This window comes from Toxorhynchites rutilus, chromosome 1 (assembly GCF_029784135.1).
Source record: "Toxorhynchites rutilus septentrionalis strain SRP chromosome 1, ASM2978413v1, whole genome shotgun sequence".
In the NCBI taxonomy this organism is placed as follows: domain Eukaryota; kingdom Metazoa; phylum Arthropoda; class Insecta; order Diptera; family Culicidae; genus Toxorhynchites; species Toxorhynchites rutilus.
The window spans coordinates 18,330,221-18,355,851 of NC_073744.1; the positions used below are offsets into that span (position 1 = coordinate 18,330,221).

General features: G+C 40.0%; 1 protein-coding gene across 1 annotated transcript; it reads right to left on the bottom strand.

Annotated features, from left to right (window-relative positions):
* Nucleotides 1-73: 73 nt before the first annotated feature.
* Nucleotides 74-25,355, bottom strand: LOC129769134 (protein Skeletor, isoforms B/C). The gene is made up of 5 exons (XM_055771212.1): nt 24,561-25,355; nt 2,144-2,363; nt 1,733-2,080; nt 731-1,664; nt 74-668 (listed from the first exon to the last, which is right to left on the bottom strand). The coding sequence occupies exons 1-5, from the start codon at nt 24,676-24,678 to the stop codon at nt 159-161; spliced, it is 2,130 nt and encodes a 709-aa protein (XP_055627187.1). The 5' UTR covers nt 24,679-25,355; the 3' UTR covers nt 74-158.
* Nucleotides 25,356-25,631: the final 276 nt, after the last annotated feature.

Below are 25,631 nucleotides of genomic sequence, written 5' to 3' on the forward strand. Positions count from 1 at the left end.
GGTGCTATTATTCCATTCCGAACAATTCCCGCCAAGTCTGTCATCCGAAATGAGTCCCTCTGAGAGATGATGGTCCTTTCGTTTATTTTTCTCCCGGACCGCCGATAGTCACCGCATCAATTTAAATAATATAATAATAATAAACAAATACTACCTCGTCAAACGTTCGAGAACACACCTGAGATGAACGCCCCAAGCAGGGCAGGCAGCAATGCCGCCGCTACTACCAGTCTTATGTTGCTTCCGCTCGTTGGCCCCCCGTTTCTCGCCGTGCTGCTATAGCTGTCCACGATGTGAATCTTCCAGCCCATGTTGGCGTGGGTGAAGCTGTTGTAGTACACCACATCGGGCCAACTCGAGTTCGGCGTAATCTCCAATATGGCCGGGTCGCCCGACTCGCAGCTCCACTTGAGTGTCCGATTGAACTTCTTGAACGTCGCGAAGTTGTCATCCAAACGGCGGTCCTGGCTGTCTGGATGGCGTGCCAGGCACAGCGGCCCGGCAGCCGTAGGTTTGGGCCTTCCACGACGGGTGAACTCCACCCCCGCTAGCACACGTATTTCGCTCTGCTTAGCATCGGAGAGGCGATCGAAACCACCCCGTGGTTCGTCAGTTATCACCAACGGATGGTAGAACTCAGGAGAGTGCGGATTATTGCCCCCGCGCACCTGCAATGACGGAGAAATGGATCAAATCTAAAAGCTTTCATTTGTACCATTACCCAACGAACCTTAAATGAGTAAGTAAGTCCTCTCCTGAGCCATAGCTCCGGTACCAAGAGACCGTTAATGTACCACGCCAGCCCGTTGGAAACATGCCCTGTTAGACCCTGATAACCACGCTTTCCCCCAGCCGGCCCAAGCGTTGCCGAAAACGATCGAATCATCCGATCGAAGATTTGCGATCGCTCCCAAACATCCTTCAAATTGGCCTCACTTCGCGTAAAACTGAAACAATCGTTAACCGGCTCCGACGTGTTGAACGACATTATGATATCCTTCTTCGGATACACGTCATGATAAGTGGGCTCATTGTTCGAATCGAGTCGACCTAAGGCCCACACAATGTACGACGGTCGATCCAAGACAAACTCCTTGTCACCGTTATCAGATGAAATGAGTGTCCTCCGGAAGGTGATTGTATTGATCCCGTCCTCCCGGCTGAACGTGTGCAGCTGAAAACTGTCCTGCCCCCCAACGAGATCGTCCCGACAGACGCCCTTATTCTGGCCCAATACCTGGACGCACGGCGCCAGTGATGTTATGTTGTAATCCACCGCGTACCCCTGATGTCCATCAATGAACGCCACAACCACATCTGCCCCTTGCATCTGACTCTTCGTATCGGAACCACTGATTCCGAATGCCATGTACTCATCTTCCTTCACATTGCCGGCCAGCTGGAACGTTATCTGAGGACCGAACACCTCCCACGAAACCCGATAGTCCTTGTGCAGCTGACGACAATTCGGCAGCGAATCAGCATGGGGTGTCACCTTCACCAGTGACGGCGGCACATTGAGATCATCGGAAATCAAAATCGAGCCGAAATCCTCCCTCGTTTCAACGTCATACACTGCGAACCAATCGATATCGAAGATGGTCATGTCGCCGGGCAATTCCAGAGTGATAGTTTCCCGATCGTACGCCCGTATCGGGTCCAAACTGGAAAACGGAACAAAACAAAGTGTTACTGGAGAGTGAAACTCACCGAATTGTTCAACGGCTCTTACTATCCCATCTCGTCCGGTACTTTGCGTCCCTTGGATGACGGCGAGGGCCCAACGCCAACCCAAAAGTGCACCTCTCGTCCCTTCCCGTCGTAGCTAAACTCCGGAATACGAATGGTCTTCGAGTCCAGTATATCGATCCCTTCGCTGCTCACGCCGTGACTGTTCCGAGACAAGCTTCCCGCCTTTTGCGGAAGTGGCGGTTCGAAATCCTCCGGAATGTACACATCGGCGAAGTTGTTTTGCGAGTTCAAATCGTAGATCGCCAGCCATTTGACCTCGGTAATCTTCTTGTTGTCCGGCAGGCGGAGGGTGAAATCCTTGTTGAAGTACCGCTCGAGGATGTTCGTTCTGAAATGTGTGGCAGATGCGATTACATTGGATGATACCTGTTGCGATATTACCGATACATACTTTCCATACTCGTCGGGAACTATGAACCCCTGCGGTCCGGGTCGGTTACTCGCACCGGACCAGAAGAAGGTATCCACTCCGTTGCCATCGTAGTTGAAACCGGTCAGCAGGAAGGTGTATTCGTCCACCGCGTACACATCGCCCGATGCCTGGTGGTGGTAAGAGTTGAACTTGCCGATATATTTACCCCGGTACGGGCCGTCCTCCGATTTTTGCGATCCTGAAATAGTGTTTATACATACAGTAATGGCAATAATAAAGAATACACTGTTTGAAATTTTTCCTCTTTGCTCATGAATCGTTTGTTTTACATAAGTAAGATAACAATTACCACCACAAATATTGTTCTTGGATTGCAGTACAAGATTTGCACATTGATTGTGCCAGATTTGATCATATTTGTGAACAATTGAAACGGTCATTTTGAATCTATATATAAGCTATCAACACCACGAATACAACATCAGTATCGGCCAACGCCAACGCAACTTATCAGCAGGAGGCAGAGCAGACACCATGGATTAATGTTCTAGCGTTTAAGTAAACACTTAAGCATAAACAACACCATGTGGTAAATGCGACCGACGAAAATTGTGCAGCCACAGATGAGGTCTCGGGTTGAGATAATAAAACGGCTACACAAAAGAAGAATCGAAAGGAAACAGAGATAGGCAGATAGGTTAGATTGTAAGATAGCTTTATACATGAAACATTAAATAAAATCAGTTCTGTCGTAACCTTAACAGGAGCAACATTGCTCAGTAGTTTTAGTTTTCTAATCCGAAATCCGTTCGGAACTTAACTTATATATATATATATATTAGGGTGCCAATGAATGTATGGGAAAAAATCGACCCAGAAATTTCAAAAAGTTACTCTATACAAAATGTTCACCACCTCGAAAAAACACCCTATGCCAAATATTAGCTCAATTGGACTTAAGGGAGAGTGGTGCAAAGCGGTCAAAGTAATCGACTTGACATGTAGATTTGTTTATTTATTACGTGGTGGGCCTGCTCTGGTGTGTGGGTGTGTATATTTTATTGAGTTTGTCCGTGTCCTATGATTGATCAAGATAGTTGTGTGTGTTTGTGTGTATGTTCCGGGGATGGAAGTGGAGTGGTGAACCCAGGGGTGTTTAAATAATAAAAGAAGGGGAAGAGTCTCGTGCTCCGTTTGGTGGATACTGTAGCTCGCCGGCGCGTGGCCAGGGTACAGGAAGTTTTGAGTAGTTTTCGTGCTTGCTCAACAGAACGGAGGCTCTTTAGATCTTTAATTCTTTGATACTTTGGTTTTGGTATTCTTGGTTCCGTTAATGCTCCAGTTCTTTAAGTCTGCAGTTCTCTAATTGTTCAATTCTTCAATGTTCATCAACTATTGCGTTCTTTATTTTTTGAATTCTTTAATTCTTCCATTCCTGCCTGCCGTCTTGATTGGAGGTCGATAAAGGGTCTGCTCAATGATCAACGAAGTGTATTGCCGGTCCGATTAGTTTTAGAGGAGTTCTCTCGGTGACCTTCTTAGGATTCCCAAACGTTTTTCAACGTCGCATTTGAAGTTTGATAAGGTGTGTGTGCGATAAATGGCGATGTAAGTTTCTCATCTTATTGGTTTTACAGGAGTTTTCTTGGTTACCTAATCAGGTTTCCTGAAAAAAAAACTCCCCCGCCGCGATTGGAGTTCTATAAAGCGTACAATAGTTCTCTCGGCGACCTTATCAGGTTTCCCAAATACAACTCTTCGCCTTAGCAAATGGAGAGATCTAAAGAACTTGCGATAGAAATAGAATACATACAATTAGTTATATAGGTTTTCCTCCTCAGATTACCTAAAGATTACCTTGTCGATAGCTCACGTTTACACAATCACATCACTTACCACAGTGAATCCTGATTTTTACCTTCCCTACTAACAACTATCCTTTCCATGATAAACGCTAGGGAACCACGCTATAGAGGCGACCCTTCTGGCCTTCGGGCGGCGAATATCATACTAACATTCCTTCCCTTCCCCTGGTGACTGTAAGGACGTGGCCGGCGTCGTTATTGACCATTTAAAGCTCGAATCACCGCAAAATTGCACAACGAGAATGATTTGCTAGTCCCAAGCGTCATTCTGTGTGTTCTTTGTGCAATTTGGTTGGTTCAGGTCAATCATGGAGAGCAACTACGAATTGTACAGTCTACCCAAGCTCAAGCTCAAGTGGTGCAAAGCGGTCAAAGTTTGAGTTTTTTGAAAATCGAAAAAAAACAACCAAGGAATCGGGGCTTTCGATTTTTTTATGCCAAATGTCTTAAAATTGCATCAAACGTCGAGATCTAGTGTCATCTCGGAAATTATTTTTTTGCCAAAAATCGACACTCTGGGACTTTTTTCTGTTTTTTTTTTTCGGAATATGAGACAAAACGTATGGTTTTAAGTGCCAATAAATATATTTATCTCGATTTTTCATTCGGAATTTGTTGCGAAATGTTGATTCGCATGATAACCCAGCAAACATTAAATCGTATAACAAGCGTATATATAACATCATATGCCCTAAAATTTGGTTGGCATATAATGCGCCTAACTAGCATATGCATGCAAAAGTGGAGGCCATATACATACATTGCAAATGCTTACCGAATTTGTTTGGATGAATATGCAACTTTGACCGGCTATAATAGCGATTACATTGAATTGAATTGCGATCTAATATGAATATATTCATGAATTGTCAAAGCACCAAATACGACTTTTGCCATACTCATATACGATTTATTACAGACATAGAAAAAAAAACAAATGGCGCAAAATATTTTCGTGAAATGTTTATTATAGCCTCACGAATCGTCATTTTTATATATAAGTATTTATGTTTGTAGAAATAATAATTGTTTGATTGACTTGTGTTGGGCGTGGAATATGAATGTTTAAAATGGCACAGATTAATGTTTAGTGAAAACTGCTCCGATGTGGGTTCGAACTCCAATCGTCTGGATTATCATCCACCAGCTATCTCGCGCGGCTATCTGAAATTTAATTCAACAGCGGTTGAAATTTTCGAGTGCATCAGAATTTCATTGACATTTCAATATGATGTAATATGTTCTTTATTAGGATCTAATATGATTTACTGTTTCATGATTTTCTTCAGCATGCAACACGATTCACTACAGTACTGAATAGATTTAAATTATACGCTTATACGACACACAAACTGCATCAGCGTAATATACGCATATGATGCGGATAAAATATATTTTACGACAATGTACATCATAAATTTGATGTTTATTATACCGAATTGCGACTTAATTTGATAATGGTATATAAAATCGAGTTTTTGCATTTTATGCGATTTCAAATATACACGACACATACTTTGATTGATATTATATGCGATTATGATTTATTCGGATTTCTTGTAAGACTTGACACGTGCAAAATTATACGATTTAATGTTTGCTGGGAATATACCATAGGCAAAATATTAGCTCATTCGAACTTCATTTATTAGTGTTGCAGACGTTAAAATTAGAGGTTTTTTTGAAAACCGAAAAATCACCGAAAATCAGGGTTTCCAGAAAGAAAAATTTTATGCCAGATGTCTTAAAATTGCATGACACGTCGAGATTTACAATTATTTAAAAAAAAATATAGGAGGTTGTGTCCAGGACACAACCATTTTGTTGCGTAGAACAACGCTGTTATTTTGTTCAATTCGCTTGTTAATAACTTCGGATATTATTTTACACACACACTCTTATCCACGCTTCACGCTCTTCTCAACAGAAGCCCTTTCTAATAATATTTCCGGTCCCCCTTAGCTTAACTGTCATCCTTGGTGGAGATAGTTTTGTTATTGTCATGTGAAACCAAATGACACACGATATTCATGAACAATTATTTTTTTGGTGAGCCGTTGGTAGTCTAGTTTGATGATTCCCCACACAATTGTGTAGTTCATAACCCCAATGGAATGGCGCCAGTTTGATGTAATGATTGCAATGCCAGAGACATCAGCGAGTGAGTAGTTTGTCGCGTCCACAGGTCGATCCGAAACGTAGACATCTGATGACGCAAAACAAGGAAGAACAAGCGATGTTCGTTGCTTCGTATCTAGAGCGATACTGAAAGTTTGCCTCTGCAAGATCCAATGTTACCACATTGAAATCTGTATTTACGAGCTAAAAGATCTTTTTTATCTGTAGAGAAAATAGAAAATCTGTATTGGAATCGGTATTGCGAATTATGTACCTGATAAGAGTTTTACGTTAGATTTAAGTACGAAGTAATAATTGCGTACTTGTAGTGAAGTGTATAGATTCTGCTTATATCACTGCTATAGCTTGCCAGTAGTTTTTTGCATAAGACTATTTTTCAATTTTCGAGCCTATTCTAAAAGTTACTGCACAATGCATTCTCGCACAGAGGTCTAATTTGATCAAAAATGTGATATATGTTAGATTGAGAGTGTTATATACATAGAGAATAATGCTAAATAAAAAATAAGAAACATTTGAAAATGTATTTTTGGGGAAAACCGACGGAGAAATTTCATTTAGTTTCGCGTTATAAACATTCATTTAATCCTCACTTTTCTCGTGGTGTTTATACATGGTCTTGCAGAAATTGATCTTGATGTCGTTTTAAAACAGTACTGAGGCACTTCCCCCTCGAATTTAAAAAAAATTACTTCGATTTGATTATTGCGTTCACAGTTTCATTTAACGGTTTCAAACTTTTGTTTTGTTCCCATTATATTGCGAAACAATACGGTTTCAATCACTACTATATTTGGCACATTTGACAGTAGCAAAAATAGTTCAGTTCAGTTCTGTTCGAATTGTCTGATTGAGTTTGTTGTCTGTATATGTGGCAACACTGGCAAGATCCAATGTTTATGCTCCAGGCAAATGTTCCCCTTCGTTCTTTTTGTTCTTCTTTTCTTTGTTCACGGTGACTTTGAATCATTCGTCTTCGTTGGTCGCCGATGAGTTGCTCGTTGTTGACGGCATGGGTAGAGAAACTTCATCAATTTAAACCTTTCATCAATTTAAACCGTTTACACATCAGGGGATTGTAATATATAGCATATCAAACACTCGACACTACCTTCCTCCCCCCCCCCCTCTACCATACAAATGAAACACAAATTTCTGCTTAACTCGAGAACTAATCAAGCAAACCGAGCCAATTTTGGCATGTGGAAGTTTTAGGGAGCACGAAACGTTTCTATGGTAAATCGACACTTCTCCCCACTTTCTCGAGGGGGGCTGCCATACAAATGAAACACAAATTTCTGTATAACTCAAGAACTAATCAAGCAAATTGAACCAAAAAAATATGGAGGATTTTGGGAGCAATAAATGTTTCTATGGTAAATGGGAAAATTCGGAAAATTCAATTCGCATATGTTCTACAATTACATAGTGACACTCGCTGTTAGTCCGTTTGATGTTTGCGCTAACGAAACAGCTCTTTGTTCGAAAGCAGAAATGAATTTTAATGTGATAAAACGCACTCCTATATCTTCATTCATCTATATAAATGAACATGGATCGCCGAATGGGTTGATTAGAGCCAAACTCGAGATGGGAATTGTCCGATTTAGGGCTGTATTTATTCTATCATATTTTGACGTAGGACTACGTCTTTCATTTCTATACCGGGGTGTAAAATCAAAGTTTCGAAAACGAAAGCGTTACGCCAGAGACCGAGATTTTGAGCGTTAATAGCTCCTAAACAACTGAATGAAATGGTATGATAAACACTTCATTCGAAAGATAAAATGTCTACGCGTTATATACTTGTTACTTTTTCATCCAAAAACTTGTTTCAATAGTCTTAAAATTGCTTTGAAAACAGGCTATTGAAATCACCAATCGGTATATAAGCGAGCGCCGCTCGTAAACCCACTCAGTTATAATTGAACAGCGATTGGAACATGTTGTCGCTGTTGTGATGAAGCTAACTTCGTTTATCATGAAAGCGCTGATGAACGGTGTCACCAATAGCCTGTTTGTGCACCTTAGGCCAGAAGGGAATCCATCAGGAGGAGAGTGATGCCACAGTTCCGCTTGAAACATCGGAGCAGCCGCCACACACACATACACGCGCGGAACCCTCGTTGCTATCATCGTTGCTGAAAAATAATCTACCAGTTCCCTGGGAATTGAAAAATACATTCATGCGAAAGAGTTTATTTTAATGTTTTCTATTCATACAACACTGCAACTAAATTCATTTGGTTTTGTGATTTTTCAATCAAGTGTAATTAGCTGGAAAGCTTCTGAAGATTATTCTTCCCCATCAGTAGGATATTTTCGTATCCGATATTGTATGCGCGTGCAACGGAAAATGTTTCGTATCGCAAAAATTATATAATTTTCAATCGATTATTGCTCAGCCGCCGAAATTTTCATACTCAGAGTGTTCATTCCCCTCGAGTTTGCCTTCCAAATTGCCATCGTAAACCACACCTTCTCTCGATTCAATCACGCACGAAAAGCATACTTAAGCGATATTCTGGTGGTGAAACCAATTCATTTTTCGTGAGGACATCGACAAGACAACATCGTTACTGAACGAGCTGAACGTGCTGGACGAGCTGGACGGCGAGGGATCGAGGGATTCATTACCTGGCCTGACCTGACCTGAAATGCAATCAGTTTGTTTTGACTGTGAGGGAGCGCAGAAAATCAGAAGGAGAAGAGAAGGTGACCAAGAGAGTATCAGCATCGAAAAACGGTTCCCCGGGAAGACATCGAAGCAGCCGCCACACACACACATACACGCGCGCAACTTTTTCGTTTGCTAGTTATCGAGAAGAAACCTGAAAAGAAGTGATCGTTGCTGAAAAATAATCTGCCAGTTCCCCTTGGAATTAAAAATTACATTGAAGCGAGTTTATTTTAATGTTTTCTATCCATATAATACTGCGACCACATACATTTGGTTTTGTGATTTGTCAATCAAGTGCAGTTAGCAGGAAAGCTTCTGAAGATTATTCTTCAGAACAAGGTTTTTTGTTGAGGGGGTCTTCGTAGCCACATTGGTTGCGCGTTCGCTTAGTAAGCGATCGATCGTGAGTTCAAAACTCAGGGCCCTCATTGACCATCTTTGTGTTTTTACAGAATAACTACGTCCACGCAACAATCATCAGTGATGGAGATCGATCCACGGTCGAAATAAGATCGATTCATCCATACAACTGCTCTGCTCTGCAAGACACATCGGGCTGCTGTTCTATAAATAGCTCAACAATGATCAATCAACTGTCTCCGCTGTTCGGTCTAACTGGATAATGGAAGAACAGATAGAAAACTGTTACGCCTAAATGGCTACTGTGTAGATGTACCATATGCAATGGTATAGAAGGAATACTGACAAAATGGCAACTGTGTAATGTGCTAATTATAGATAATGATAATCATGTGACATGTACACGATTAAAATTCGGCTCTGTTTCAGATAAAATGCTAATGAGCCTAAAATAAATATATGGGATAAAAAAAAGGTTTTTTGTATCAATATTGGATGCATAAAACCTTGAGCCTCGGACGTAACGCTCTCATTTTCGAAGTCCCCCAAATATTCATTTATTCATTCATTCAGAATGGATTTAGATTCAACTTCAAACAAATGATCTCTAAATCAACGATAGTCCTACGTCACCCTTGCAGTTATACCATAGATATAACCCACTTCCTGTTTTTTGTATCAAACATTTATTCCATGTAACTTGAACAAGAATTTTGTCTGAAAATAATCTGATAGTATGATGATGAGTTTTGATAGAAGTATGAGGAATTTTATATAAAATGTAATTTCAAAAGTAGATTAGAGGAAAATCAATGAACAGTTCTGCGATTGGACCCATGAATGTGCGCTTAGTAAGAAAACGTGAATGTGATGACGAAAAATAACGTTTGGGTGGGACGAAGTTTGCCGGGTCAGCTAGTGCAGAATAAATATCCGAATTCTATAAGGCATTTCCGAACACGGCATCCGGCAGCTGCAAACATGCATGGGCTCATAAAACACTTGGATAGTGACATGCAAGAAGCCGCGAACGGTCCCTAAACGCCGTATTGCAATTGATAAACAATTGCTTCTAGACTCGATGGTCAAGTGGGTTACATATCATAATCTTCCTGTTACCTGCGTTGATTGGGAAGGACTTAAACAGCGGTACAAGCAGAACTAAATAAAAACCAATCGCACACAGCTGCCTCAGGTTAAAAGTAAACATCAGCTGATATTCATTTGGCTAAAATGAAATTCAATTCTGAAACCTTCAATAATCAAGATGAATATGACACAGGGTGGAAAAATAAACTTCAAAGCATAATGAACAACAAAAGTGTCATTTTGACTTTCGTTTGTAATATATCTGTATAAATCTAAGCCTTTGAGCTTAGCCAAGATGATTTTTTTCAGAACTGGTTGGGAAAAAATTGGGAAAGAACTGGGAAGAAATTGAACAATATTATCTTAGTTGAAAGAATGCTCCGACGTCTGCAGGCAGTTATCTGTGCCAAAGGAGGGCACACAAAATACTATTGACTGGTTTTTGATGCTTTTGTTTTAAGTTTTTAATGTGGCAGATCGAAATGAGCAATTAGTATTATTATTTAAAAAACAAAGGTCCATTCAACAATTGAAGAAAACAAAATACCTCCTGAAAAAGATTGGGGTTCAGGAACCGATTGAGAAGCAAATTTAGAATGACTTGACCATTCAGGGAAGTGAATGTCATAGATAGAGGATCCCCTACCAGGAGGGTTATTCCTGAAAGGAGCAGGAGAATGAAAAGAACCTCCTGGCTGGATAGAGATCAATACTATTTTTTTTTTTTGAAGGCTTGAATGAGGAAGTAATTTTTCTCTTTCTGACTCTTCCCGTGATTATTGGATCAAAAGCAGTATTCAATTGATCATCCTCTGATAAAACATGGGAAGGATTTTCTCAATCCTCCTGAGGTACCTGAGAAGAAGTATTATCAGCGAAGGATCGAATAGAAAGATCCTTAAGCGACTGCTTGAGTTTAATCGAACGGGATATGTATTTTTGACAGTCCTTAACTGTGTGAAGAACACTTCCACAAAGTGTGCATGTATCAGCACCCTTGTTGCAAGTGATTTCATCATGCTTGACTCCACATTCAGAACTTTCAATTCTATTTCAACATAAGGTTTTTTGTGTGACCTAACTGTTTTCAATTAGAGAAAATAACTGAATTAGGAGACGAAGCTACACCAAACATTAATTTTTAGCACATGTTTTAGCATCTCGATTTATTACATTAAATGAACCTAAACATAACAGAAAATGTGCTACTGCTAAAGTAATGCTTATGAATCCGGACCCTTTTGATTACATTCTATATTATACCAAAATCATGACATCTTTTGCATGTTGAATTAATGTGATCGATATTGTATGTTGTGTCAATTTAGTACCTAGTTGTTAACAAAAAAATGTCAAAAATCAAAAATCAATGTGCGTTTCACAAATTTATGTTCTGAATAAAAAGCACATGCACAGACCTTCTTTAAAGTCGAACGGTTCAAAATTTAACGATTAAATTTCTCATTGAAGGAGTTGCATAAGAGTATATTAAAAGCTGTAGTATGAAAAAAAAGATGGAGTATGGGGCAACGATTTTCGATCTGGGTGACCATAAAACTCTTCGGTATACAGGACGGACTCAATTATACACAGTATCCGATTTCTTTTTTAACGGTTTCATTTAGCTTGACCAGTTTCTATGTACGTGGGTAACTTGCGCCATGTATATTTTTTTTTCGAAACCCCATCAATATAGGTATCAAACGAAAGACATTGTCGAACTATGTTTCCCTCTATCTATAAAGATAAGAAAGTTAGATTTTTTATTTCACCTAAAATTTTGGTCACCTTATTTTCGACAACATGAAAATGAGCGCTCAATAATATGCAGAGTTGCCAAACCTTCCAGTTTTTTTCTGTGTATTGCCAGTTTTTATTAAGCATGCCAGCAAAATAACCAAAGGTAAAAAATCTTCAGCTTTTCTGAAGCGTCATACGAATGAAACACAAATTTCTGCAATACTCGAGAATTAATCAAGCAAATGAAACCAAATTTGGCATGTGGAGGTTTTAGAGTTCAATAAATGTTTCTATGGTGGTTAGACTCTTCACCCCCTCTCTAAGGGGGAGCTGCCACACAAATGATACTCAAATTTCTCAAAATTACTCGAGAAATAGTCAAGCAAATGGAACCAAATTTTGCATGCGGAGGTTTTAGGGGGCAATAAATGATTCTATGGTGGTTAGATACTCTTTCCCCCTCTCTTAGGTGGGGCTGCCATACAAATGAAACACAAATTTCTGCATAACTCAGCAAATGAAACCAAATTTGGCATGTGGAGGTTTTAGGGTGCATTAAATGTTTTTACGGTGGTTAGACACTCCACCCTCCTCCCTAAGGGGGAGCTGCCATACAAAATTCAACCGGGTCGATTAGAAGATCAATCAATGAACAGTTCTGCGATTGGACCCATGAACTTGCTCATAGTAGGAAAGCGTGAATGTTTGAAGGTATTGATAACAAAAAACAAATTTTGGGCGGGACGAAGTTTGCCAGGTCAGCTAGTGATCAATAAATGTTTGTCCGTATGTAAAATTTAAGACAACGCCGTAGTTGAATTGAAGATAATTTCGATTTGATAAGCTTTTACATTGCTTTTTTGGAGTAAATATTGTCACTAGAACAGAACAACAATAATTTAGGTTTTCCCAAATTGAGAATAATTATTCCAACATTTCTGATTCTACCGCATCCCTCAGCAACCGTTGTCCGATTATTTTCAGAATACAATTTGAGCAAAACAAAACTAAAAACGACGGGTGGGTAATGTCGGGGACATAACCGGAGTGACGTAGGACTATACAAAGGGGACAGCTTTTGTTAAATATATATTTTAAATATATTGCTCCTACCTGAATACCTACCTATCTACCTGAAAAATGGATTAGTTTACTGTTTACTCTTTATGAATATGTTGATGGTTCTGAAAAGAATCTTTGGTGTTGTGTTTTTGTTATCACTCGATATTTTCATCTTGTTCGGTTAAACCTTCCTGTTTAGCTATTGCGTTTGCCACTCGCCACAGCTTTCACAGTTGGAAAATTTCTTCCCATCCAGCTTGTGACATGTTGTTCAGTAAATTACATTTAATGCGACGTGCGACGTGGAGAAACACTTTGCCACTCACTGAAACTAATTGTTGCCTTGATGAGCGCCGAACCGAAGCTGCTCTGTTCTTGATGCGGGTTTTCTGATTGTCGTGAGCAGCTTTGCAAGCCAACTCGAGCACTCCGACGGCCGAAACTCTATAATCGCTGTTAGGTATACTAGTGCTCCGGCACCAATCCGTTCGGCCTAGTTACCCTTGCGGAGCAATCAGTGAATGCGACCAACAGAGAACTGGAGACCTGCACGGTTCGAGTGTGCTCCCGTGGCCGAGTGGTTAGCGTCATAACTAACATGCCGGGTGTTCGGGTTCGATTCCCGTTCTGGTTGGGGGAATTTTTCGTCAAAGAAATTTCCTCCGACTTGCACTGTGATCACGCGTATTCTAGAGCTTGCCACTCAGAATGCATTCAAGGCGTGTTATTTGGCATAGAAATCTCAACTAAGTACTAATAAAAATGACGCAAGTAATACTACGTTGAGACGGCGAAGTTCCTCTAGGAACGTTAGTGCCATTGAAGAAGAAGACGGTTCGAGTGAGACTTTGCCTTTCCCTTTACTTGTCCTCCTTTGTTACGTCCACGATGCCGATGCCGTACAACCACACGGGTTTACGGTTTGAAAGAAAATAAGATATTTTTTTGGGGTCTGCGTGTTTTATACTCTAGCGGTACACACTCACAGGATAGAGACAAATCGGCAGACTCAGCCAGAGGGGCGAGTCCAACGAGACGAACGAATGAGCGTTAAAAGGGAGCGATGGCAAAAAAATACATTCATTTGGATTCACATGCAGGCTAAAAAGGGACTGGTGCACTGGTACTAACGCGCTCGGCCTAGCTACCCTTGCGGGGAACTCCAGATCAACACGGTTCGAGCGGGATTTTGCCTTTCCCTTCACTTTTCCTCCTTTACCATGTCCAGACATGGCTGCTTGGGTTGGTTTGTTGATGTGTTGTGATGCGAACCGATGTGGTGTACGGTTTGAATGAGAATGATCGTTACGGAAGGAAGGAAGGTATTGTATTATAGAGACTTTAAACTTTTGCAGTTCATTCGTCTCTAGCCTTGAGAAAGGCCCTTTGAAAACACTACTCTACTCTACTTCAGCGCTACCACCTCCGCCCTCTTGCCTTGAGAAAGGCACTCGATCCCTCGCCGTCCAGCCCGTCCAGCAACGATGTTGTCCAGTCGGTGTCCACACAAAGAATGGATCGTTACGGCAGCGGAGCGGGGATTTTTAAGCTGACTGGCTGGCTCGAGAGTTACGCATGTGTGAGACTGCGACCAATGTTTCGTTCATTTTTTTCTTTTTCCTTTCCAATCGTGCTTCATTCTATTTCGCTGCTGCTCTGGTTGCCCGTTTTGGTCGGTACGATTTGAGGAGCACAAATTGGACCAATCAAAAATGGGCACATAGTGCATTTTGACAATGCTTGATATTTCACAATTATTCAATTATTTATCTCAAGAAAAAATAAATGTTATTCGTTATGATAGATGCGTAGATATATTTCCTATCAATTGATGCAAAAACCTTTGCGATCTATTGAGAAATTCTCGAGTTATAAGCGTTCCAAATCTTGCATTTTTTCCTACTTGTTCAGTGCCTAGATTTCCATTTCACCCCCTATATCTTCCGGTTAGACGTAGTCCTACGTCAAAAAAGGGTAATTGTTGCTGAAAGCTACCGTTTCTGAATTTCAAAGATTATTTTATGAGAAAATTTTACTCGAAAAATAAAAAAGAATAAGATTTGTTATAATGTTTGATTTTTTACACAACCTTATGTCGTAATTAATTAACCACATCACTTCATTCAAGCATTGCAGTAGAAAATTATCTGGGTTCTCAAAGACTCAAAAAACATTTGAAAAGTTGACAATTTTATTTTTAATTCACTGTATCTCAGAAACGCTAGTATTTAGAAAATTTTTGTCATACACCTGTTTGACTGCAAATTATGCGTACTTTAATAAAATCGGGTCTGAAAACTATAAAAAAAAGCATTTAATTTTTTTTCAAAAAAACAACTTTTTCAAAAAAATATAACTTCTTTGTCCATCATTGCTCCATTTTGAAACACTGTGCAAAAAAGCAAAAAACACCTTTTTTGACTTTTAAGTGCAAATTTCAAAAAAAAAAAAAAATAAAACATATTCTTTAACAGTGCATACTTTCTACATATAGCCCCAATAATAACCCCCCTAAATCATTGCGGAAGACACCAAATCAATTGGACCAACCGTTTCTGAGTTATATTTTTCAAAATATTCAAGCAATCTTTGCTTAGGTCCTTCTCAAAAGTAAGACCTAAAGACAAAATGACAAACCGATTATGCATATTACCCTTCTTGGTCATAAAAAAGGCGTCAATTTAAGCCAAATAAAAAAATAAAATGTTTGAAAACAATCATCATTTGCGGTGGAACAGCTCCCACAAGAGCAATGTGAAATAAATATAATCAATTCTTGAGCTGAGTGTAGGGGAACTGGGTGGAATACGGACAGGTTTATGAGAAACATCGCTTGAATCTGGGGAAACTTATGTCGTCCAAAACTTGAATAGAGTTATTTTCAGCCAGTTGAATATGCTGTATACTGGATTAATCCGTCAAATAGAACATCCTCTTCTTGTTGGATGGCACTAACGTTCCAGTGGAACTTTTGCCTTCTCAACGTAGCATTACTTGCGTCATATTTATTATTGATGCTTAGTTGAGATTTCTATGCCGAATAACACGCCTTGAATGTATTCTGGAGTGGCAGAATACGCGTGACCACAGTGCAAGTCGGAAGAAATTTCTTTGACGAAAAATCCCCCGGCCAGAACGGGAATCGAACCCGAACCCCCGGCATGATAGTATAGGACGCTAACCACTCGGCCGCAGGAGCACGGAATAATCAAATAATATAGAACATATGCGAATTGAATTTTCCGAAATTTCCCATTTTCCTTCAGAGTTTTCCGAAAATTTTCAATAGTCATGTTTGGTTGAAATACGTGTATTATTTTTACGGGACCCCCTCTCCATTTCAGAGGAGGGAGCGGTGTCATACCATCATAGAAACATTTCTCGTATTCAAAAACGCTCACATCCCAAATTTGGCTCCATTTGCTTGATTAGTTCTCGAGTTATGTAGAAGTTTGCGTTTTATTTGTATGACAGCCCTCTTGCATTTAGAGAGGGAGAAGGATTGTCAACCATACCATATAAACAACTATTGCCCCCTAAATTCTGCATATGACAAATTTGTTTCCGTTTGCTTGATTAGTTCATGAGTTAGGCAGATTTTTTTCATTTGTATGGCAGGCAGCCCTTCACTTAGAGAGGAGGGAAGGGGTATGTAACCACCATAGAATCATTTATTGCACCTTAGAACATCCACATGCCAAATTTTGGCTCGATTTGCTTGATTGGTTCTCGAGTTCTAGGATCCCCTGAAGATTTTCAACAGGTTTCAAGTCTGGAGAGCGAACCAGCCAGTTCTATAAGTCAAGTTTTTGGTCCTTAATCCATTGCTAAGTTTCCTTGCTGTTATGAATAGCGACATGGGCATGCTGGAATGTGAATTTTTGCAACGATATCTACGCAAGAACGGTAATAGAGAGGTTTCCAGAATACTTGCTATTCATTTCGAAGGGTGTGAAAGCTATCTTGAGTTTTCCGTTTCCATCGAGTCCCACCCAAACCATACACGAGCCTTCACCAAAACATAAACATTCAAAACATTCGCCATACAAATTAAACACAAATTTCTACATTACTCGGGAATTAATCACGCAAATGAACCGAAATTTGGCATATTGAGGTTTTAGGGAGCAATAAATGTTTTTATGGTGGTTCGACTCTCCACCCCCCTCTCTAAGGGGGGGCTGCCATACAAATGAAACTGGAATTTCTGCATAATTCGAAAACCAATAAAGCAAATGGAGCCAAATTTGTCATGGGAATGTTTTAGGAAACACGGATCGTTTGCATGGTGAATAGACATTCCTCCCCTCTGCCATGTAAATGAAGCATACATTTCTGCATAATTCAAGAACTAATCAAGCAAATGGAACCATATTTGGCATGTGGAGATTTTAGGATGCAATAAATGTTTTTATGGTGGTTCGACACCAGTAGTGAGGGATCAGGGAGATTCCTGCCATGAAGCACGTGACCGACTGTTGCTTATCGGTCCTCCCCCAACAGCTCCCGCAGGTGAGTGTGGGCACCATTCGGCCGACAGTGGTCTGGCTGACACAATGTAGTTATGAAGAAATCAAATTATCTAAAATCTGTCAGTGTCCATGTGCTATATGAAACGTCCCATACCAGAAAAACAAAAAGAAGAAAAAGCAGTGGACCAAAATAGAAAGAATAAATATGAAAAACTATCATTTAACTAAATATGCTAGAAGTGTAGGAGAAGATAATGAAAAATATTTATCAGTGTGTTAAAAAAACATGACAATTGATAATTTTCGGAAAACTCCGAAGGAAAAAGGGAGAATTCGGAAAATTAAATTCCCATATGTTGTACAATTATATAGTGACAAGTGCTTTTAGTCTATTTGATGTTTTCGCTAGCGAAATTGATCTTTGTTCTAAACTGGAAATGGATTTTAATGTGATGAAACGCACTCCTATATCTTCTTCTATCTATACCAATAAAAAAGCCGAATGTGTTGATAAGAGCAGAACTCGAGGAAGGAATTGTCCGATTTAGCGCTGTCTTTGGTCTATCATATTTTCTGTATAAAAAATTGATTCCATGCTACGGAGAAACATGTTATTTGCAAGTGGTTGAAAAATCTTGAACGAGAATTGTGTTAGTTCAGAACAGTTCTGCGATTGGACCCATGAACTTGCTCATAGTAAGAAAACGTGAATGTTTGAAGGTATTGATAACAAAAAATAAAGTTAGGGCGGGACGTAGTTTGCCGGGTCAGCTAGTAGCAAAATATAGTCTTTTGAAAACATTCTTTGTCATAACATACCACGTCCCACTGTCGGTTAATGGGATCTTTGGCAAAACTCAGACGTCTTTCGATGTGAGATGGTATAAGATTGGAAACTTTACCCTTTTTAGCCCTCTTTATGTAAGAACTTTTTACCAAAAATTTGACGAATTGTCTCCCGGGAAACAGTTGCATTGAAGATTGCTTCACTCTCATAAGCGATTTTGAGGTATTCGAAGCTGTCCATACAATTTCCCGCTTATCCCGGTCAGAGAGCTTCGATTTACGTGGAGCTCTCTTCTTCTCACCGTATCCTTGCGGATTCGCCAAATAATTCAGCACTACTTGATGGGATCGTCCAACGGAATCGTCCGACGAGCAATTTCTCTGATACCAATATTTTCTTGATGGAATGCATTGATTTGTTCTTTTTTTGCTCTCCGTTCTTTTTGGCATTTTCCCGATTTATTGATAAAAGCAACAGAAACAACGGAAAATGTGACTGGTCTTATACAAACTTGACACTTGAAAAATACAAAAACGTATGTTCACGTTCAACGCTTGCGTTCACACACACATATGAAAATCATGCAATGCATAGTAGTTACCAGAAAAAATACAGTAGAATATAAATTGAATCGCTGTTTGTTTACAATGACCCAAAGCAGCAAGATCATCACCTGGTCTTATAGAAGTTGGACGGAGTGTACAAATTAATCCATCAATGATATAGAAAACCGTGTTTTTGAATTTTATACGATTTCGGATACAGATGATGCATTCTTTGATTGATATTTTATACGATTGTAAGTCGATACGAAAAAAAATGCGACCTAGCACGTTTGCTGAGACGAATAATGAAACCCCGATGTTCACTCTATCAAACTATGATAGTGATTGAAAATGGGATCTCATGACAAACACAGCGGCATGGTAGCGGATCTCCAGCCGAATTGAAAAACAAGCGATAATATAATATGGTCTTGTTTTGAACAAAAGCCTCTATATTTTTTAAAGAACATCTAACTAGGCAAAAATACTTCTTCCTTTTTATGTTGAAAAATTCTGATAAAACCATCCAAACAAATTAGGGGCTGTCCACATACCACGTGGACAACTTTAGGGGGGGTAGGGGTTACGAAAATGTCCACGCTTGTCCATGGTGAGGGGGTAGGGGGTTTTGATAATGTCCACGTGGACACGTAAAGTGTATTGAAAGGGGTGTAAGTGACATCATCGATTTCTCTACTCTTTTGGTCATAACTAAGCTGCAATCACATTCCAAGCTGTATTTGACAATGTGTCAGAGCCTCGTCTATCGGATTCTAAAGCAAACTCAAATTGGAAAGTTTTTGCAGTTGAGTTATTTACTAAAGAGAAAGTTGTTGAAGAGAAATGGATCAAATCACTTACAACCCTTTCATTCTGAGTCCCTTATTTAAAGTCAAAATTTAATAAGATCTGTTCTATATTTACAAGATATTTTTAAATATACGCCAACCCTGAATACTCTGTATTCAACAATAGAAAGACAGTGTTGCCTGAGAGTGCTGCCCGGTCAGACATCCATATTTTTTCATATGGCTGGACTTCCTCCCGGAGATGTATATTTTGAAAGAAACGCGCATGAACTGGCATCGATCAATTTATTCCAATCTGTAATAGAGGATCATGTATTCCGTCAGGATAAAGACACAAAAATGTTGGAATTTTTGTAGTATGGAAAATCACGACTTATGTGCAGGTTTCGATTCAGCTTCTACTCTTGACCACAAAACGGCTTCGTATTTATTTTCCGAAAGCTACCAAGGTTTTCCGAAAATTGAAACGAACAACAAATTCTTCTATTAGTGGCCGCGGGCCGTATCTGTGGAGATCTGCTTCTTTCAATGATGTTTTTCTTTATTGATATCTGGTAATTTTTGTAATACGCCTCTAGTGGGTTGCAAGTTTGCAACATTTGCACAACCCGTTTGGATTTGACTCGATCAGAAGAATGAACGCAATATTGTGCTAATTTCAAATCCGACCGGATTCCGGAATAAAGGTTTATTTTATCGAAAAACATTTGAAAGAACGCATCTCAATCTACGATTCGTTTCATAAACGCAACGAAAATGCATGACTTGACTTAGATGGCACCCAGTGGAACTTTAGTCTTCTCAACGTAGGTATAACTTGCGTCATTTTTATTAGTAGATAGTATTTAGTTGAAATTTCTATACCGTAGAACACGCCTTGAATGTATTCAGGAGTGTAAAGCCCTAGAATACGCGTGACCTCAGTACAAGTCGAACTCGAACCCCCAGCAAGATAAAGTGTGACGCTAACCACTCGGCCACGGGACATATTTGTAGCAAATTGTGAAGAGCAAATCATTCACAATAATGTTGAGTTAAAAAAGATATTGAACAAGTTAATAAAACCCCGAAGCAGGTTCTCTGGATCTGGTAGGACTGGAAGGAAATCTGCATTATGAGCTTCTACCAAGCAACTAGTCTCGTTGAATTCCAATAAGTACTGCTCGTAGCTGAACGTATTAAAAATCAACGATCTAGAACACTTCAATGGCGCTTCTAAGACTCCATCCGCCTTACTCACTACTTACTCACTCATTATCAACTGTTAATGTTTCTGTAAGACGAGAAAATATTTCGCAATCCGCGATCATTAATGTATATGAATGGGTTCTGAGACATATTACGTTCATTCTAGAATTAAAACAAGTTGAATGGAAATTTTGACTTGGTGTTATTTGATTACTGTTGATTACACGTAATCCTGACCCCGACTTAAAGTCTGCTTCATTTAATATTGGAACACAAACAATTGCGTGTAGTTCAGTCATTTATTAACGAATTCATAATTTGTTTTTCATACAAATGTAGCATTTTCTTTACTCTTTCATAAAAAAAAATTATTCATTGCTGTTTCGAAGAAATTCTCGCACTTTTCCCGTAATACGGCACATTAGGCGACGCACACCCTTTTCGTCCACCGTTTTGGCGATTTGATTCCACCAGTTCTTCATTTGAGTCATGTTCCTAACAAGTTTTCCCTTTGCCTTAAGTCTCCGCTTCGTGATTGCCCAGTATTTCTCTATCGGCCGGAACTGGGGGCAGTTTGGGGGGTTGAGGTCCTTCGGTATTACGCTGACCCCGTTCGTTGCGTACCATTCCATAACCGTTTTGCTGTAATGGCAGCTTGCGAGGTCCGGCCAAAACATTACTGGACGGTCGTGGGCACGAATAAACGGCAGAATCCGTTTCTGTAGGCACTCTTTTTTGTAGACTTCTGATGTCATTGTCTTGTCAGTGAGAAAGACTTTGGTTTTCTGTCCACAACTGCATATCCCCTGCCAAATCATGTACTTGCGGGCGAATTTATCCGCAAACACGAACTTAAATTTTGCAGGTACATCCCCCCGAGCCGTCGCCAAATAAAATTTTTGACCTGGGATTTGCCCAAAGTCCGCCTTCACGTAGGTCTCATCGTCCATCAGAATACATCCGTCGAACTTGGTCAGCACTTGGTCGTACAGCTTTCGAGCACGGATTCTGGCCACATTGTTCTGCTTCAGCGTCCGATTTGGCTGTTTGCTGGCTCGGAATGACCTTATTCCTTCCCGGAGACGAATTCGTCGCACCGTACTGTGAGCGGCCTGGAACTTATTGGCCAAATCGCGGTCTGAAAGATTGGGATTCCTCTTGACGGCCTTGATGACTTTCCCACGCAGTTTCCGGTCGACAGTTCCACTCCGACGCTTCGAATGCGGCTTCCGAGCCGTCGTCAATGTTTCCTTGTACTGCTTGATAACACGCCATACGGTATTTCTGGGCATTTTAAGCTGTTTAGCTAGCTTAGATGCCGACAACAATGGATTTTCAAGAAAACTGTGCACAATTTTATCTCTCCGTTCGGCTTCCATGGCGGTTGTTTACAAAATGCTATCGTTTGGTGTTATGACATAAATACATGGTGAAAGGTAATGAATTTCCCGACACGTGGGTGAAAAAAGTTTCCAAATCCGTCCACTAGGAGCGCCACAATGAGCAAAAGAATTTGTTCCAATATTAAATGAAGGAGACTTTAACTACTATAATATTACCGCTTAAATTGGTCATTATAATATAAAATCATTATTAGACATAACCTTCCTTAAACATTTTTCACCACTCGAAAATTAATATAATTTTAAATTACATAGAATAGATATTTGATACGGAGAAGTAAATTTTTATTTTCAAAGTGTGTTCAATCCACCAATCCATTGTCATTATCCCTTCCCAATAACGAAGCACAAAGTTTAATGCAGTCAATACAAATAACGTTTATTCGGTTGAGTGACAATTCGGGTGTGTTGAACGATCCAAAACTAGCAATACAGGGTAACTTCGATAAAACGTACATTTCACTTTCAAAATTGTACGTTGTATCGAAGCATAATAAACAACTCACAAACGTAGTCTATAATACATTATTGTGTAGCTGTTTTAGTAAAGTTAATGAATAAATTCAATTAGAAGCTGTAGCCAGCCTTTCTCATGGTGTTTCCCTTCGTACTGTTGATTATTTTTTTAGAATCCGGAATCACAAAACCAGCTGTATTTCGGGATTGATTAAATGTACAAAACATGTTTTAGCATCACAATACAGATAATTTATTGTTCTTTACATAAAAAATCCTTTGCACTTTGGAAATGGTAAAATGTACGTTATAACGAAGTTCCCCTGTACATTACAACATTTAGACGATTTGAACAGCGCGTTGTTATCAAAATCGGTGAATTTAAAACAAATTGTTACTATTAACAAGGCTATCATTTCTATTAACAAAACATGTGATAGAAAATTGAAACAAACTTGAAATTAGATTTAAGCGAAAAAAGTAGGATTCTCTTGATTTTCTCCCAAAAACTGGAGAAATGTCCACGTGGACAACAGGGGGAGGGGTATAAGGAATGTCCACGCTTGTCCACGGAGGGGGAGGGGGGTGTCTAAAATCATGCTTTTTCTGCCCACGTGGTATGTGGACAGCCCCTTACACAGTTAAAAAAAAATCGTGAGTAAATCTGATCTATACAGTTGGCAGCTTAAAAATATATTTTTCTCCGTTTATTTTTCATGTTTTGTTCAACAATTTAACGAAGAATTGAAATTGTCACCTTATCTCTTACGTTTTAAAAAACGTAATTTAAGCGAAACATTTTCGGTGATAAAATCGAGAGTGATATAATCGAGACGTTAGTGTATACATATTTCCAAACATAAATTTGTCGGTCATTCTCATTGGACAAATGAAACATTATGTGCTTTCCAACTCAACTCAAAAGCCCCACATGGATGACGACGTTTTCCAAAGCTCCGTCAAGAATTTCAATGCATGTGACGAGGATCAGACGACGAACCTTATGACGCGATGAATCAGATTCCATCGCACCACAATTTGTATGAATCACATCAAGCCTTTTTTCTGAATTGACAAAAGCTTTGGTGTTGTCTAAATCGATTCATATGCATTCCATTGTCAGTTTTTTTTCTCCGCGATTTAAAAGTTCAACAACCCCCTATAAAGCCTGACATTACAATTATGGTCTCCACATCAAAACCAGTCGTTACTCTTACAGACCAACATGTCTTTTTTTTCTCAGTACAACTATCCATTTCAACTATCTTGCCCAGTGAAGAAAAACTCGCTGCCGATTCTGTGTTCCTTCCTTCTGGCATTACTCGCTCTGGTTACGATTGTGCCACCATTGTGCATAAATTCATGTACCTTTTTTCCCTTCTTCTTGCCTTCACATTGCTGACCGCTTTGTTTTCAATTGCCCCTTTTTAACTGTTGCTGCTGGCGGATCAACATTTGTTTTTTTTTTTTGTTTTGTTTTTCAAAGTGCAACCACACACACCACATTGACGATTCGAATGGCCAATGAATGTGATGTTGTGTTGCTGTGTTTCTTCGTAGTTTGCCTTTCCACTTCAATGCCTATCTGCTTCCGTTTGTTAAACAACCAGTTTTACTCAGCGATTGCTTCGATTGTTACGAACTTAATTTTGTGTATTTGAAGGTGACAAATTTATAGGCTTTTTTTTTTGTTTTGTTTTAAGGAATGTGTGATAATGACACGAAGCAAACGATGCGAGGATGTTCAACTATTCTGTTACGAACCGTTGTGCATTAGAGGGGCAAAACAAAAAGCTTCAAGGACTCGCTCTTTTTGTGTTGATGAATCACACTCACTTACCTACTGTAACGGCTAATACTGCGTAGACTAAACCTATATACGCTAGAAATTCGCCAAATGCGAATTTCCATCGCACACTGCTGAAGTAGTGGAATTTTCGCGACATGAAAGTTGTCATTGGTCCTCTTCTTGTGTTGTGGTTGTTGTTTTGTCGATGTTTGTGTCTGCCTTTCTCCCGCTTACTCAGGTGTGTAGTATCTATATTTGGTTCACTCACTCGCGTCCACTTTGTGCGCGTGTATTTATGTGTGACTGACTTCAACTCTCACTGGCTGCTGGGGGCTATCCTACACATTTCACCCTGTTTTCCCCCTTTAGTTTCGTTTTCGATTTCTCTTCACTACAAAACTATCCAACATTCTCAAAACCGGGGGTCGCTAATCACACAGCACAACAATTCTGATTCTGTCTCGAAACGTTCACCAGGAAACGGAATTACTGAATAGCGGATATACTTCCGGACAGAAGAAGACGGAGGGTTCAATTGCGCAGGGTAATGTGTGGCGACACTTGAAATTCCTGTTCGCCCGTCGCAATGCGCGGTGCTGACTGACGACTGCGATGACGACGACTACGACGACGTTTCGCGAGCGCTCTCGTACGCAAAGAAAGCGGATCAAGGCCTTGACTATGTCTGCGGCCGCTCCGATCCAAACTGGCAGGCAGGCTAACGCTTTGGGCGTTCTTTTGCACACCAATGAACGAACGGCGAATGTGCTCTCACGAAACTCTCTGGCGGTAGCTTTTCGCGATCGCGGAGTTGCCGTCGCCGCCGCCCTGTGTCTTTCACTTTTGATGGTGGCATTCGGCAGCCGCTGCTCAATTTGCGGAACGCCATGCGTGGATATGCAAACGTGTACACACGACGGTGCCGAGATCTCGATCACGCTCTGGACCCGGTACCGGGGGTCGAGTCTGGGTGCCCAAATGCTGTATGTTGTTGGTTCGGAGCGATGTGTTAGTGGTCTTCGGAGTTGCAGTCAGGTGAAACCAACACCAGCAATAGGGGGACTCACATGCACATATTCAATATGTCCACGGTTGGATGAATGAATGCAGCGGCTCGTATTC

Excerpts from the sequence above, each read along its gene's own strand:
- LOC129769134 (XM_055771212.1), bottom strand. The coding sequence starts at position 24,678 with ATGACAACTTTCATGTCGCGAAAATTCCACTACTTCAGCAGTGTGCGA. Across the intron at positions 2,364-24,560 it reads AGTATTAGCCGTTACAGTAG|GATCGCAAAAATCGGAGGAC; the intron begins GTAAGTGAGTGT and ends ACACTATTTCAG. Across the intron at positions 2,081-2,143 it reads GTTCCCGACGAGTATGGAAA|AACGAACATCCTCGAGCGGT; the intron begins GTATGTATCGGT and ends CACACATTTCAG.